Below are 16,626 nucleotides of genomic sequence, written 5' to 3' on the forward strand. Positions count from 1 at the left end.
AATCACACATGTTTAGTAAAGATGCTGATTTTAAGCTATATATAGAAAATGGAAACAATTGTAGACAAATTTCCATCAAATTTCCATCAAAAGTAAAACAAGGAAAGAAAATGTTTTTATACAGAAGAGGAAAAGGCAGCGAGACAGAGATAATAACAAAGAATTGTTTTTGTTGAGGAGGCAAGATAAAGAGAGAAGAACAACAGCACGATAAAGACATTTTTAAAATGTTCCACCTTTCATGGTCATATAGTGCTTCCCCAGCAAAAGAGACTACTTTTTCCTTTTGCCCATTTATTACTACCAACACATTCAGGTGAGACTTGCATGGCACAAAACAAGAATTGGGGAGCTGTGACCTTTTAGGAATTCTGTTCTTTTTTTTTTGTGTCAAAGTTTATCAGAATTTTTACTCCAGCAGATGAGATCAAGAGACACTTTGTGCTGTAAAGGTCAAAAGTTCAGTCATCATGAAGGGAACTAGGGAATGACACCAAGCAAATGCTTGTTCCCATATACTAAGCTACCATAACTTAATGTTTCTTATAACTAAATAAACATGCGGGACATGAAATCAGACTTTTACCAGGGTAGCTAGTGTGAAGCTTAGGTCGGGTAACTTTAAAAATGTTAGTCTTTAACAGAACAACTTTTCATCCCTTTCATAATATCTTAAGTAATTTATTATGGCTACTTTAAGTCACTTTTAGATCCGTGGAGTTTTTCTATTCGAGTCCTCACGAAATTAAAATTTTACTTCAGTGGTATGTGTTCAGAGCCTTATTACCAGCTCAAACTGATGATACTTTATTTCAAGTGTTTTTTTTAAAAATTATTTAATATATTTTTACAAATCTGGAAAAAGTAATATAATTCCTATTTTGTTGTATGTTTAATTGTTAACTGTAGCAGTTCACTTTTTTTTTCTACCGTCATGCCTAGAATAGTTTTCTCTTGGGTTATGGTTGGAACGGGGGAGTAAAAAGGGGGCCTACAGAATATTCATGCTCTTATCTCTTTTTTAAACCCTGGGGCTCCAGATATCCATTTCCATGTCTCCTCTCCTGCCTCCCCCTTCCCTCTTCCTCTTTCTTTCTTCTATCTAACCCGCTCTTGTTCTTGTCTGAGGAGGTCAGAGAGGACGACGGTCAGACAGGGAGGGGATGTTACTGATGCTCTGTTACTCACCCCCACACACAGATCTGCACGCAAAGATACATACACACACCATATTCAGACCATGCACCGCTAAACTTACTTGTAAACCATGCAAGCTCAGTGGCTCAAATAAGAACAAGGAAACATATTCAATTCTGTGCACATATTAACTTGCAGGGCAAAGCAAAGTAAAATCTTTGACTCTATCGGACAAACAAAATGTACAACGGAAATGTACACCCATACTCTTACATACTCAGATTGATAAGACATGAAGAAGAGAAGGAAGCAAAAACGCACACCCCTCCTGGCACCCACATGCTCAGAGCCCAGTGGAGAGCAGGGTGGAAATTCTCATGAAAGGAGCTGTATATTTGGAGAAGACATATCATTAAGATAGGCGGAGGAAAGAGGGAAGGGAGGGAAGGATGCGCAGAAACTTTCCATCTGCTCTTTTAAAGAACATGTTATTGCTTTTCTCACTAAAGGCCTCTCTCTCTCTTTCTCTCTCTCTCTCAACCCGCTGAACCTGAGCCAAAGGCCGTTAAGACACCAGAATCGCTCACAGACAATATTAAAACTGGCCGACTTGTTGCTCAGCAAGAAACTAAATCACAGTGTTTTGACAGATAGGAGCTAATTTGGAGGTTTAGGGAAAAAAGGAGGAGAAAAACAGTTTTAATGTTCTGGCTTCATGGCTATCTCTTCCTCTAAACTCTTAAATTAAGTGAGGACTTTTTTGTATGTGAAAACTTGTAAAGGAGTTTGCTTATGTAAAGTAGAAGTCTCAGTGCTCACATACTGAAGTTCTAGTGATTGTCCTGGAAGTTGTGTTATCAGCATAATATGCGTTTAACTGTAAACAATAAAAATACTCTTTTTTTTTTTTTTAAATTGACACTGAATAAATGAATAAATTACGTTATTTCTGACTGATTTCTTTTAACCATTTCTTTATATATTTAATTTAATTATTGTATAAAAATTAAAAGAACCTCAACCTTATGCTTATGTTTATTCTTAAGTAAATGTACTTATTACATTCTACCACTAGCAGGATTTGTGTCAAATGAAATGCTGTAAGAACATTTTTCTTCCAGTACTGTAGGCTGAGACCGAGATAGTCACACACACTGTCTGTTTGTGTATTTTATTTATGCATCTGTCTGTGTAAGTGCGTATCTGTGCTGGTAAGCTAGAAGGAAGGGAAACATTGAAACAGGGTGTATTTGTGCTGTATTGTGGCCTCTGGCATGGCTGCATCCCCCTGATATCACGAGGCAGACACTCCACAGATCTGTGACAAGCAGAATAGACACATTGATCTTTTCATGTTCAATCATCTTTTTTGTTGCAAAGAGAGACATGTTTTTCACATGATTAGCTGAGATTAAAATGTCAGAAGTGTATGTGTAGATATGATATATAAAGCAATGCATCAGGGCATCGGATGACACAAGCCGTAAGAATAATGTTTTCTCACTTTCACCCACAGAGGAAGGCAAGTGCTGCCTCAGATTTTCTGCAGTTATTTTCCTTTGGTTTTTATCTGATTGGGCAAAAATATGGAGGCAACTTGCACGCACACTGAAACAGCACTGTGTGTATATGTGTGTGCATATGTATGGGCAGTTCACATGCATATATGCACACTAACACACACACGTACAGGCGAACAAAAATGGTTGTAAAAAAAAGAACTGGACACAAATTTGGCCAGAGGCGACATGCAATTATAACTTTGTGCATGAAATTAGCCTCCTTGTGTTCCCATTCCCTGCAACCAATCACATGGACAAGGGAAGACTGGGAAAAAATCTGTCTCCCCTCGCTGTGCCGGGTGGTTCCAGCATTAAACACAATCCTGTTCATTATGCACTGAAAAAGCTTTAATGAAAAAATGAAAAAGCTGGCGCCGCACTAATTTTGCACATCTGATTGACTAACAAGGAGACATACCCTTGATAGATGTACTGCAAATATCATACAGCAGCCATATGTGTGGTGCCTGTTTTTGAACACAATAACTTGGGATTTTTATCGAAGCACATGTTAGCGCTGCGAGTAACTCTAAGCTCGACTCGGCCTATTTTTAAGAGAGCAAATTAACCTAAAAATATTTGAATTTGTTCTTTAAAGTCAGTAGCATAAGATTTTCTAAGTTTTTAGACAGTCATTGTTAAATACTACTACTTAATCATTGAAAAGCAGTGCTCTAAAATAGTGCTGACTGGATCATTAAGCCAGATTATCCTTATGCTGTTTAGTTTTTGATGTATCCCTTCTGTAAATGTATACACAGCTTTTGGATTATAGATAGTCCTCCAGTTTGTGCTAGCCTTTCAACAATCTATTCTCTCCATCGCTCCCTTTCCCCTCCCTCCTCTTCTCCTCTGTTACGGCCTGCCTATGCCGTACTGCACAGTCCATGTCTTGTCTGAGTCATGAACAGCACATTGTACTCCATGAACAAGGCTCCGTGCAACTGTGATACCCCCTACTCCAATATAAATCAACACACTCCCCAAGTTCGCATTTATCCCATTTATTCATTCTATATATTTAAACAGGTGGCTCAAATTTAACTGTTCTCAGCTGGCTTCTTGATAGGAGGGGTCACAGTCACTGGTTTATATTTAAACATTGACTTTAGAAGTCACTTCGGGCTTTTCGTGTCCATGATGCATTCGTTAGTCTTCAGATGAATAAAAAATCATTCAGATTCCAATTTGGATCCTCGAATAAGGAGGAAGGATCTTTTATCTTTTATCTGTTAATATTATTGTTGCACAAATGAGTGAAAAAGGGATGTCTTCTAAAATCAAGGTGATGCAGTTTGATTAAAACATATTAAGAGTTACGAAAAATGAAAGTTTATTGGGTGTATGCGTATAACTTCTTCGCCCTCCACCCGATATAAGACTCGACACAGCATTGAATGATATGTTTTGGTGGCATTCTTTAATTTTGGGGATAGGGATCATATTGTGCAGTTAAGCCATAGAAATAATTGCAACAAAAAGACAAACTTAACAGAGTCATGTTATTGTACACACTGTAATAAGGATAAAAGAAACCAGCAGCAATAAAGACGCGAGTTTTACATCCTCTTGTCTCTATTCCATCGGCTTAATGTTACATATTCCCCACTCTCTGATTACATATGCAGCGGGGTGAAAGGGGGGCCATTGACGCGAATATATTTGTGTAAGAGGCTGCCTAATTACTAGAGCTGGTTCTCCACTTCACTTAACTTTCTAATTGGCTTGCCTTTTTGGCTGCCATTAATTACAAGATTTCATATTCCATTAATGATCGGAGGGGGTGGCACATTAATGTGCACACACTCAGATGTACTTACAGTATACATAGACATACACACAGGCACATACTGACACCTATGCACCAATGAGCATGAGCACACATCTCATTTTCTAGGTCTCATTACAGCGCATGGTTTTGTATGTGCGACTGTGTATGTGCAACCTGTGCCCTGCAACATCTCTTTCCCTGCTAAAAGACACATCAAAGCCCTTTTAAAAACACAAGAAGCTTCATTAAACAATTTGTGGTCAGCCTTTTCTCAAAGTGTCTCTGTCTCCTGCAGCATCCCTACCCATCGGAAGAACAGAAGAAACAGCTGGCGCAGGACACAGGACTCACGATCCTACAAGTGAACAACTGGTAAGTCATTTCAGAGTTTACATGCAGTCGATTTCAGGAGTTTGACCCCCCAGGCTATCCCAGTTCTTGATGATTAGAATTAATGCCTCCACTCCACCTCTATTTTCATCACGCACATGCACACACCCTTTACTGAATCATCCTCACCTAGATCAATCCATCTAAAGAGATATGGCCTGGAGTGATTTTCCAAACCAACAGCCTAACTCGGCCCAAACATGAGAATCCATGTTAATTAAGAATCAAACTACTATCTGAAAACATCCAATAAAATCATCCAAGATGCACAACTTATAAAAGAATGATTACTGCTCTGAGACTAATTATAGGGTTTTACTTTGGTTGTCTTATTTTGGGGTTTGCGGCTTTTTGTAGGCTTACCTTTAACTGTGATTAGCATTTGTTTTAAACACTTGGAGAACATCATTTAACATTCATCTGCTCTTTGTAAATTTTTAAAACATACATTTATTCAGTTTATACACTCTGTTATCCTGAATTTTCCTCTTTTTTTCTTTTGCAAATTATCCTGAAGTCTGTAGTACTGCATATTATTTGAAAAGTAAAATATGAACAGGAAACACTGTATATTCTGATTTGGATTAAAAAAAATCCTCTAAGAAGCTTAGTTACCTTTGTCTTAACAACTCAGTTCAGTCCAATACAAATGTATCTGTGTAGCTCCAAATCCCAACAATGGTCACCTTAAGGTGCTTTATATACTAAGGTATGGATCCAACAATATTAGACAGAAAATACCAGAGACCAGACAAACTCTCTTTTAACATGAAGGTGAGGAGTAAAAGAAAAGGGGGAAAAGAGTCCAAAGAGACAAAGATAAAGCACAAACTATGGAAGAGAGTAGATAAAGGTTAATGATCCAATAGTGGCATATAAATGCATCAAGAGTGAAAATAAGGGAGTGGAGAAGATAGGAAGTCCCCAGCAGCCCAAACCCGCATCAGCATACTAAGGCATGGGCAGGGTCACCTGCTCCAGCCCTGTGATTAAAAAGGGAAAATTTTAAGGCCTGTCTTCTGAATTTAAACTGGGAGCTGATTCTATGGGAGAACAGCGTGATAGCCAAAGGAACTGCATCCAATTACTTTTGCAAACTCTGGGAACCAAAAGCCTGCAGTCAGAGTACAAAGTGAACGCAAGTCAGTCAGAGAACAAAATGACCATATATTATTGTTATTATTTAGTACTTATTTTTTAACAAGGCATTTGAAGATGTCCTTGTTAGCAAGGAGCCTAGCATATTAGCGGACAGGCTGATTGCTAACTAGCCTCTGCAAATTACTGCTCTGTAAGTGCCAACTGGCCTGTTAATTGGGCATGGACTGAGCCATAAAATAAGGTTGCTAAGTATCCATTTTAACCTTAGGTAATACTGTAAAAGGTAAAAGGAGGCCCTGTGTCCTTTTGCGGCTAGTCTTATCAGAGAGATGGCTATCAGCACATGCTTAGTGTTATTAGCCATGTCTAATTAAAGGGGCTCAAGTCTGGGTAACCAAGGCAGGGCCCTTGCAGAGGGTTTTTGATCTAAGCAGCCCTTAAAATAATCCTTGAAAGTATCAGTGAGTTTGCTTGGTAGGAGCATGAAAGTGGAGACTGCAGAAAAAGCAAAGAGGAGGAGTGAGAGTTGAAGAGGCAGACAGTGAAAAATAGATGAAGAGAAGGAGAAAGGGAGAAGGGAAGAAAAGGAGATGAGACATGATAACTCCCCATTACCAGTGGCCTAATGATGTTAACATTATTCCCAGCCATTGTTTAATCTGAGACCTCAGAGACAGACAGACGTTAGATTAGGGTATGATGTATCAGTCTTTGGAGAATTCATTTTATACCAGGCCAAAAACAATACACACACATACTGGTGAAAAAAGGTCTCCGGACCAGGGGGAATCCTAGAGGTTATCAGATCACGTGACCCCTCTGAAATCCATGGGGATCAATCCTTACAGCTGAGATAAAGCCAAACTCTGTCTGCACACACACCTGTGTCTGTGTGTGAGTCACAGACAGTCACATGAACAGTAGCTTGGTCACTTAATACTGACTGTGTGTTCTCAATCTGTTTGTTATATTTATTGGTAGGGGAATAGCAACACACCCCGAAGGTGTGTATGCATGTGTATTTGTGCAATACCAACACACACTGTGTAAATCGTAGGAGGTTAATCTTGGTTTGTAGAAGATGTGTGTGTCTGTGTGTGTGTTTAAAAGAGAGGGACCGGGGGTGGTTAATCTAAGGGGTATTAGCTGTTAAACCCTCCATGCTGGGATCCCGCTGCCCCCTCACATTTTGTTGTATACGTGCGTGTGTATGTGTGTACACGCTTGTCCACAGGCATATTTCCATGCATGGTTCGGTTGTTTGAGCAAGCGAGCAGTACAGTGTGGCATGGAAGGGCGATCAAGGAAAACAATAAAGTGAAAACATGGAGTGACAAAGAGATAAAGACAAAGAAACTGACCAAAAAAAGAGAGAAGAGAAAAGGAGGATAAGCAGAAATGGAAGAGGGGGAAAAAGATGATAGAAACAAACGAAAGAAAGACAATGACAGAGTAATAGAGAGCGAGGGGTTACGTTAGGGGAACTGCCATTTCACAGTCATGTTGTTGTGCTGGTTGGGAAGCCCCGTCATTGGGTGTCTCCATAGCAACCCCCAGTGATGTTACCTCCTGACCTACTGATTTAGTGAAGTCAATTTTCCTAGATGTGATTCTGTTTGTCAGTGCTTTGGAAAACCGTACTCACAGACATATATACAAATGAGTACACAAACGCGCTTCACATCTCGTGTGTTCGCTTGCAAAATGGGTGCAAAAGAAGACTTCCGAAAGTATAAAACACCTAGTGGGAGTGTGTTTCACAGTCACATGCAGGCCATGGGCAATGAATTCATGTTAAACAGCTCAGGATGTACCGGGGTCATCCATGATCCGTGCTTATTGTCCCAACAGGGGATGACTTAACAACTGACAAAGAAAAACTCTTGTCAGAACATTAAGAACACACACTCTTCCTTTCTTCCCCTGCATCAACATAGACACATACAATCTCTTTATTGTACTGTACAATGTGTGTTACCTCACATATATTGCATAATCGCACACTGCAATGTAACCATATACTCTCCCTCTGTCTCCCGCACCATAGATGTGTTAACACACATGTTGGTGTGCATTATTGATGAGTGAGCACGCGGTAGGGCTCAGCAGATTAAATAAAAATGCTAAAGGCCGGCAAGGGGCGCAGATCACTCATGAATTATTGGCAGAAATACGCTGCACCAGGGAATCTCAATTTGAATGGCAAAAGTGTGCGTGTGTGTGTGTGGCAATACATGTTCACATTTACAAAGCAGAATCATATACAGAGAATTTAAGAATATTCTATAGCAAACGGAAATTTCTCACGCCCTCTGGCATAAACGAGTAACAGAATGATGTACATTAAAACATAAGTGCAAAGTCTCCCATAGACTTTATAGAGCAGTATAGTATGTCACAAAGAGCACTCACCCATGTGAATGCTTATGACGTTAAAAGTTCATTAACAAACCTGTACTGTAAATTCTAAAGAATAAATCAACCACAAAGAAAGTATTTTTTTTTATAGTTTTTAGTAGTTTATAGTATGCATTATGTTGTGTTGTTTAAAAAAACAAAGTAAATTTAATCTGTTTTTTGTTCCTGTATTATTTTAGTCTTCTAATAATTTTGGGCTACAAAAAGTTTTTGCTTTTTATCTCATCTTATTTCACTGAGCTGTAAAACTTACACACAAACTGCTGCCACCTCACAGGCCTGGTGTTGCATGACAAAAGCAAACAGCGTGACAGAAAAGATACAATCTGTGTGCAAAATCAAACAAATCTTTCAGGCTTTTATTTGCATTGCAATTATGATACTGAAAAAAAATGCAAAGGATCTCCAAAAGGAGAAGTTCTTTTGTTCCTTCGAGTGCATGTACTTTAGGAACACAAGCGCATATGTTCCACTAAGTGAGAGCTGGATTACACTGTCCAAACTGTTTGGTTATGTTTTTCAGAGGCATGTCAACAAAACAAAAGCAATCCTGGGATGGAGCAATAGGGGGAAAGAATTCTCATGTCTCAATGAGACGAATTCATAACTGACCTCTCCTCAGCATGCGATATAAAAATAGCTGTATCAGTTGATTGGTAAAGAAAGAAGTCGAGGAATAATTCGATTTAGATCTGCCGATAGACCCGTGTTTATATCTGTCGGCAACCATAGTATGGACATGTTCTTTCACAATACAACCTTTTACCTGCTCGAACAATTACATCATTCTGGACTGAGCCAGGAGCTAAAAGCTCCATGCGTAACATATAAAATGTCTTTTTTTTTCTCTCTCTCTCAATCTCTCTACTCTCTGTTTCTCTGGATACAGTCAGTATCTCTGTGCTAAGTTCTCCTAACGCTCCAGTGATGTAAAAATCGATGGCGAGGTCATCAGGTTTCCCTTGTTGGCTGCCCCTCCCCTTCCTGCCTGCAATTTAATAATACCCCTTTAAAGGCAGTGTTTAAGCCCCGCCGAGCAATTGTTTTGTCAATAAGACCTCCTTTTACGAACGTCTTAAAAGCATGCACAGAGTGAGAGTGAGGGAGAGAGAATGAGAAAGAGAGGTAGTATTTAAAAGGGCAGAGTGGACGGACGTTCGGGCTACTTAGGAAAGGGGGGCATGGCACATACATATGCTGCTTATCGGGTTTCTGAAAGCACAGGCAGGGGGAACATAGAGGAAGAGGTGAAAGAAGGGAAGGGGAGCAAGTAAGGGAGGACAGATAAGTGGAGCAAGGTGAGAGGAAAAACATGCAAAGAAGAATGACAAGAAGCACTTGCTGTTTATAATTTTTACCTAATAAATTGGTTAATTCAACTTAGGTTGAAGATCTAATTTTGTTTTTGGTTTGTTTTCGAGTTACAGTAATGTTGCTCTGGAACTGAGATGTGGTTAGACCACAAAAAACGTTATTGGAAGAACAAGAATGTCAGGTTAGGTGGTGTGAAGGCCTCTGAAGCATATGAAGGAAAATCTAGGTTTAAATCTTACCTCCTCTATTTGCCATGCATATTTCCTGCTCAATAAGGCATTCATATTGTGTGTCCAGTCTGTTTTGTCACTACTTAAAGTAGTTAAAAATGTCATTAATGCATCTGGCAAACGTTGTCATCAAATACACAAATACATACACAAACACACACGAAAGGACTCACTTTGAAGGAAATGTTTTAATATCTGGAAGAGTTGATTACTAAAAAAGATCCACCTATTGCAAGAATAATAAACTGTGTTAAACAGTTGAAATAATGAGAGCAGATGACAACATGTTTCAGTGTTCTGCAAGCTGACAGGCTTAAGAGAGAGATGCTAGAACTTGTTCACAGAAAGTCTTCTGAGGTGTGTGTTTGTGTGTTTTGGAATTAGCAGGCCAAGTTTCAGTCTATGCCCCGAAGCTCGTTTCGTACACTGCAGCTGTGTCAAGTTGCTTCAGCCTGAAACTCCTTGACATTACAGGAACCCCCCCCCCCCCCAAAAAGACACACACGCACTTGCACACTTTTCACTAGATGTGACCTCAGCCTAAGTTTTCAACACTGAGGAAAAATGTGAAAATAATTTCAAGAACAATATTTTCTTCCCTTGGTTTGAAGTCTGTTGCTAACAATAGTTCCATACAGGAAACTTTAGCCTGTGCAGACACAACCCTGTCTTTACTGTATTATGTCAACAAAAGTGTGTGCAGACACACGCGCGTGTGTGTGTCTGCACACTCAAATAGGTGTCCATGTGCAATGACTGACTACAAATAACACCATTTCTCCTCACCCCTACTGCCCTCTTTCTTCCCCTCACTTTCTCTATTTCTCTTACATCACAGCACGCTGCCCTAGGCCAAACCTGCATTTCCCTTCATTCGCCCCTCTCCCTTTCTTTTTTTTACTCTCTTCCTCTTTTTATCCCCACTCCTCTCTCTTGCTTTTTAAACCTCCTTTTGTTGTAGAGGAGGGGGTAGTCCAAAACATGAAAGGCGGCGCAATGTGAATGCCCGGGATCTGTGTTGAAGCACACATGGTCGCTGTCGTACTCGCCACCATTAGTCAGTTGTTGTTGTTCTCATGCTAATGTTTTCTCATGTTGATCAAACACTACTGTGAAGTGAACCAGCAGGACGGCGATCAAGTGCTGCGTGCCAAAGTTAAATATCGAGGAAAATAGGACAGCTTCTCCCACAATTAACAGACAGAGGACTGACAGTGATTTTATGCAATTAAAATATGTGACGGTTCCATGTAGGGGATTTGTTGACAAAGCATAAAATGAGAATGTTTCTGCCGGCACTGACACACGTGGCAGTTGCCAGCCAGTGTTGGTGAGATGAACTGGATCGGACACCCGTGTTTAATGATTATTACAGTAGTGGTAAAATGTTCTAGCAACTGGATTTTTTTTTTAATTAAATCCTGAAATTGTATATGCATTTACTAAAGTAGGTAAGCTGACATTAAAAAGGTAAATTGAAATGTCAATATGTAAATTTTAAAAATGCATTAGAAGCTGTCATGTCAAAATATTGCTCCTTTTCTTTACTTTCACTCCTTCTTTTGTATTTGCTGACTGTAGATGTCTGCTGCTTCTGCTAGTTTCTGGGCACTCAGAGGGATCCCCATAGCGATAGCTGCTGTGAGCCAGCGGGTGGAAGTGACACGCGCAGAGACAGGATATGACACGGGCAGTATGGGGGGATTTAGGTCAACCACTGTGTGTTTGCAACAGTCCCCACTGCAAGCCCTGTCAGCAATACTGTCTCTGTGTGACACGGTGGTCATCTCTCTCTGACTGAGATTTTTGTGTGTTTGTGTGTGCATGTTAAGTTGGTGTGTTTGTGTACACGGGGAAGAAAAACACACACTGTATTTGTTTTTTTTTAAAGCAAATACATATGCAACCTTGCCCATGAAACCTTCATAAACACAGAAAAGTGGAGTGCTGCTAACAGAGAGTTGCACATTCACAAAGAGCAACACGCAGAGACTCACACACACACACACACACACACACACACACACACACACACACATAAACACATTTCGATCTAAGCCCAAAGGCTAAAGGACACATGCTCTGTCCACTGGTGTTTGCGGAGTGGGCAGTGTGCAGGACAGCCATGTTGTTTCTGGGTAAAGCCAGGCTTCAAGCCATACCCTCTCTTTGGCATTGATGGATGACTGGCTCACTGAGTCCAAGACTGTCTGAATGTGTGTGAAGGGAAGCAGGAACAGAGATAAAGAGAGGGACTGGGGTCACGTGTGACAGCTGCAGACTCCCTTTTAATTTCTTTTCTCTGTCTTTGTCTTGTTTTTTTGTCTTCTGGTATTGTGAGCACTTTTTTTCTTAATCCTGTTTCTCCCACCCTCTGTTTAGATTTTGCTTTTTGGCAAGTCCTATATAGAAGTCGACAGGAATTGCAAAGCCAGCAAAGTCAGAGCCAGTGAGTTCATGTATGTTTTTCAAGTGGCCAACATTTCCTCCATATACGTCTGAGAGGCACCTGGTTGTCATGGACACACACACACATAACACACTAAACACACACAGCGCTCCTCTCCAGTTTGTGTGTGAATGGTTACCCGTCCTGTTGCTCCACTCTGTAAAACCAGCTTTAGTGCTAGATTCATGGCTCTCTTAATGGACACTGGGCTCTTGGGGAGGAGAGCAACAGGGAGTGTGTGTATGTGTGCGTGTATCCTTACATGCTTGTATTTTATGTGTGTGCCGTAATGGGGATTAAGTGACCCCGTGGTTGTTCTCAGTCTAAAGCTCCTTTTAAATTTCACACTGTTTTCTTAAGTTTTCCTCCATATGCGGCGCTGGATCCTGCTAATCCACCTCGTGTTATTAGGGGCTATATTTGCAGACCTGCATTTACTTAATGTGTATGTTTTTCAGTGGGTGTGTCTGTAAATAGCTGTGCATGCATTTGGAGACTGGCTCCTGGTAAATACTTATGTTAAGCTAAATTGAAATACAGGCCTCATAATTAATAACAAGAAAGCTACAGACAAACAATCTGATCACATTACTCCTGCATGACCTTACTTCAACCCTACTTGTAGGCTGTTTTCTATATTGTTTTTATATCTCCATGTTCATCGTAGTGTCACAGCTAACCCCAAGGTTAACACATCTTCTCTACAGACCCAGTGCGTAGGGCCTTTAGAGACAGTGTAATATAATCATTACACTGTCTCTAAAGAAGAAAACATTGGCCCCCACAACAAGCAACGCAGGTCTCGAAACTCAAAAAACACCTTTTGCTTTCCAAATGTAAGGAACATTAGAAAGCTAATATTAGCTATTTGTTTGCAAACTGCTGTAGTTAGGTGGTTGCAATGTTTTAGCTTTTCAGAGTTCTCTGAATGATGCACAATCCACTACAATACCAGACGCATGCTGTTTTAGCTTAACTTAAAGAAATAGAGTAGCCTAATAGTGACCTATGGATATTTGAATAATCAGTGACAAAATGCTTGCTGCACATGTAGCATACTGAGTGACAGCATCCCAGAGTTTTGCCCCTCTGCTTGGCTCACATTGTCTTAGCAGCATTATTCAGTTTGGACACCTGTGCATTTTTGTTTGTGGGTCTCTCATCTTGTTAGTAGTTCATGCCACCACACGGAGGTGCTTTGACTGTGTTTTCTGAAGGGTCTGCATTAACATTTCTGCTCGCCAGCAGTGATGTGCCTCTGTTGTTTTCCTCTTCAGTTTGGACATTTAAATGAAATACACATGTCGTCATCTGGCTGCAGGTTGTCATAGGTATATTTTGCTGGTTGATCTGTCTGAGCAGCATTAGGAAAAATGGTGCAAATAAGACAACGGTGCTTTGAACTGGCAAGTGGGCACATGCAGGGCAAGTATTGCTATGCATTAACTGTTTGTACTCATGTGAGTGTTTGTACTTGCTGAAAGCTGCGCAGACAATTAAGACAAATCCAGTCATTTTGCACAATATAAGGCTTACACATAGATAGTTGCAGTAGCCTTTTTTCCTTTTGGCACAGTCTAGAGCTTAGCTCAAAACCATACTTCCCAAGATAAACTGCACCAGTCCTGGTTCCCTGCAAGTGGTCTCAGATGCAGCTGAGATGACTGCAAGACTGATGGGATAAGAGAGAAAACAACATGATGATCCTAAATGCATCACTGCTTTGTGAATATGTCTCTATTCCTACAAGGAAACATTATTTTAAGGCATCACAAGTACAAAAATAATATAATTGTAATTATTAAATAGTTTTGGGTTTTTTTACCTTTTTTTTTCTGCAAATTTTTAATAAGACAATTTTTCTCAATGAACTTTAATATTTACCCAAACTTAACCTGTGCCACTACTCTGGGGATTAATGAAATTCACCCTTCATTAAGTACCGTCTGTGCTTATTTAGGGGCATTAGTCCATAAAAAAGTCATGTAAACACAACAAATAAAGCTGAGTCATATTTGAATTAGTCTTGTTTAAAACTGTTCCCATGCTGTAACTGTTTGTGTTGCAACTAGGCATTTTGCAAGCAGCTCCGATAGTTTATTTAAACTAATCTGAAGCATCTAATCCAAGCATCTGACCCGAAAACGACACAGAGGAGGAGAGAAAGAGAAGGCGGGATGGAGATAGAGTATGGGGAAATGAGAAGGAGGTGATTTATGAGTTAAGTCATCAACCGAGGAGAACAAAAGGAAAAACTCATAACTGTAATTCCCTTGCACACCCACATGCAGTATACTCACACACATACACACATACAGTGCAGGTACAAGCACGGGAATGCCCTGCCACCCCCGGCTGTGCATAAGAGAATATGTGAGCTGTATAATAAAATAACTAATTACTTAAGAAGATGGTGATGTTCTGGGACATAGGACGGGATAATAAAGTTCTGCAGAAATAAATGTGTGGCTTGGCTTAGGCTGGGATAGCTGTTACTGAATTTATGTGTGTGAAAATGTGCAATTATTATTTTGGATAATATTAAGCAAGAGTAATGTGTTAAAGTCACTTTTTTAAAAACAGCAAGTTTTGAGTAAACAAATAAAGAGTTAAAAAAGAGAGATTATTTTTTTACATTACATGGGTGAATGAGAGAGAGAAAGAGCGCGCGGGCACATCATCAGTGTGTATCTGAAGGATATATGGGCCATGCGTTAATTGTGGTGGAGCAGGAGACAATCAATGGTATCCATGCAGTGACAGCCTGATGATAAGCTACATGATTCTACCCGTCAAAGCTTGCTTTCTTTTACTGCGTCTAAATCACATTGATTGGCAGCTAAGAGGAATGTGTGGTTGCAGAGTTATTTTAAGTGGCTGTCAGATTTGAATATGCATGTAAACCTCTGTCGGCGTGCGCAGAAATACACCGCTGGATCCTGATGAATGTATGTGATGCTGAAATATCCAGCGGTGTAAAAATATGAGATGTGTGCAGGCCGCGTGTGCAAAATTCTCTCAGATTACTAATGTAATAGTATGTAAGTGAGTGTTGAGAACGCGGGGTGGATGTGTGCGCTGTATGTGCGTATTTGTGTGTTTCTGTGCGTCTCATATTACTAATATAATATCGGTAGTTGGCTCAGGAGATATGCATGTGTGAGTATGTGTGCCACAGATATTGAGAACTCCACATGAATTTTAATCAATGAGCTTGTGGAGTAACCTTTTGTATATCCAATCTGCATCTTTCCACTGCTCGTTATTAAATTATCCCCTAATTGGTCACGCAACAAAGGCAGCTGATGAAAAAGACAATTTCTTGCTTTTAATTGGGCATTTCACGTGTGCTTCGTGTACACCTGTGTGCAGCTGACTCGGCTCAGTATGTCTGTGTATGTGTGTGTGTGTCGCACGTAATGAGAATAGGACATTAGCAAGGGCTTGGCAGACGCCGTCGCAATCAGTTCCACTCTTTCTAGAGGAGAAGGGAGAGGGGTAGGAGGATTAATCCAGACATGAGCAATCTCAGAAGGAGAAATGGATCCGACAAAAAAGAAAGAAACAAAAAAAAAAACAATAAAACTCTGTCTCCTTAAATGACTTTAGTGCCTTCAACTCTGGCATAACACGTGGCCGACATGCGTCTTGATCCACTGTGTCATGGGTGCATGCATATGTCAAACATGTGTGCTCTTGGTGTGAATCCAGCTCACATCCTGACGGTGTTCATGTTGGATTCCAACAAATTTTATTTCAAGTCGTGTTCTTTCCTTTGCCCAACTTTAGGCGTACCACCAGTGGTGTGTCACGCCAAAATAGCCCAGCTATTGTTGTACTGAGTGGAGCTGAATAGTGCAGCTCATTGTGTTGTGATGGGAGCCAGGGGAATGAACAGGCCATAACACACAGGCCCTATAGCACCCAGGGGTCGTGAAAAGGTGAAGCCCCGCTCCATTTTTTCTCTTCTCTGTTTCTCTTTTTCTTTTCTCTCTCTCCATCATTCCATCTCTCTCCGAGTTGTGTCTCTCTCTTATTTCATCCATCTTCCTTTCCCTCCTTTCTCTCCATCTCCCTCACCCTAACCCCACCAACCACCCCCCCAGTCTTACTCTCTGTCTGCTTATTAACGGTCACAGCAAGAGTGTCTGGTTTGCAGACCAGATCCCCTTGCTTTTTTTTTTTCTGATTCTCTCACTCCTCCTTCCCTTCCATTCTCCCGCTCTCCATCGCTCCGTTCCCCTGGCTGCTATT

At 40.4% G+C, this 16,626-nt stretch overlaps 1 protein-coding gene across 3 annotated transcripts in view; it reads left to right on the top strand.

Moving 5' to 3' along the window:
- Positions 1-16,626, top strand: part of meis1b (Meis homeobox 1 b) — a 76,511-nt gene that overhangs the window by 48,694 nt on the left and 11,191 nt on the right. For all 3 annotated transcript variants that reach the window (XM_085369669.1, XM_085369668.1, XM_085369667.1), the window contains exon 9: positions 4,766-4,842. In XM_085369669.1, coding sequence (XP_085225795.1) covers positions 4,766-4,842 — 77 coding nt within the window. The remainder of the gene's footprint in view (positions 1-4,765; positions 4,843-16,626) is intronic.

The sequence above is a fragment of the Diplotaxodon limnothrissa genome, linkage group LG13 (genome assembly GCF_057381915.1).
Source record: "Diplotaxodon limnothrissa isolate DT_005_m linkage group LG13, D_limnothrissa_male_GT1.1, whole genome shotgun sequence".
In the NCBI taxonomy this organism is placed as follows: domain Eukaryota; kingdom Metazoa; phylum Chordata; class Actinopteri; order Cichliformes; family Cichlidae; genus Diplotaxodon; species Diplotaxodon limnothrissa.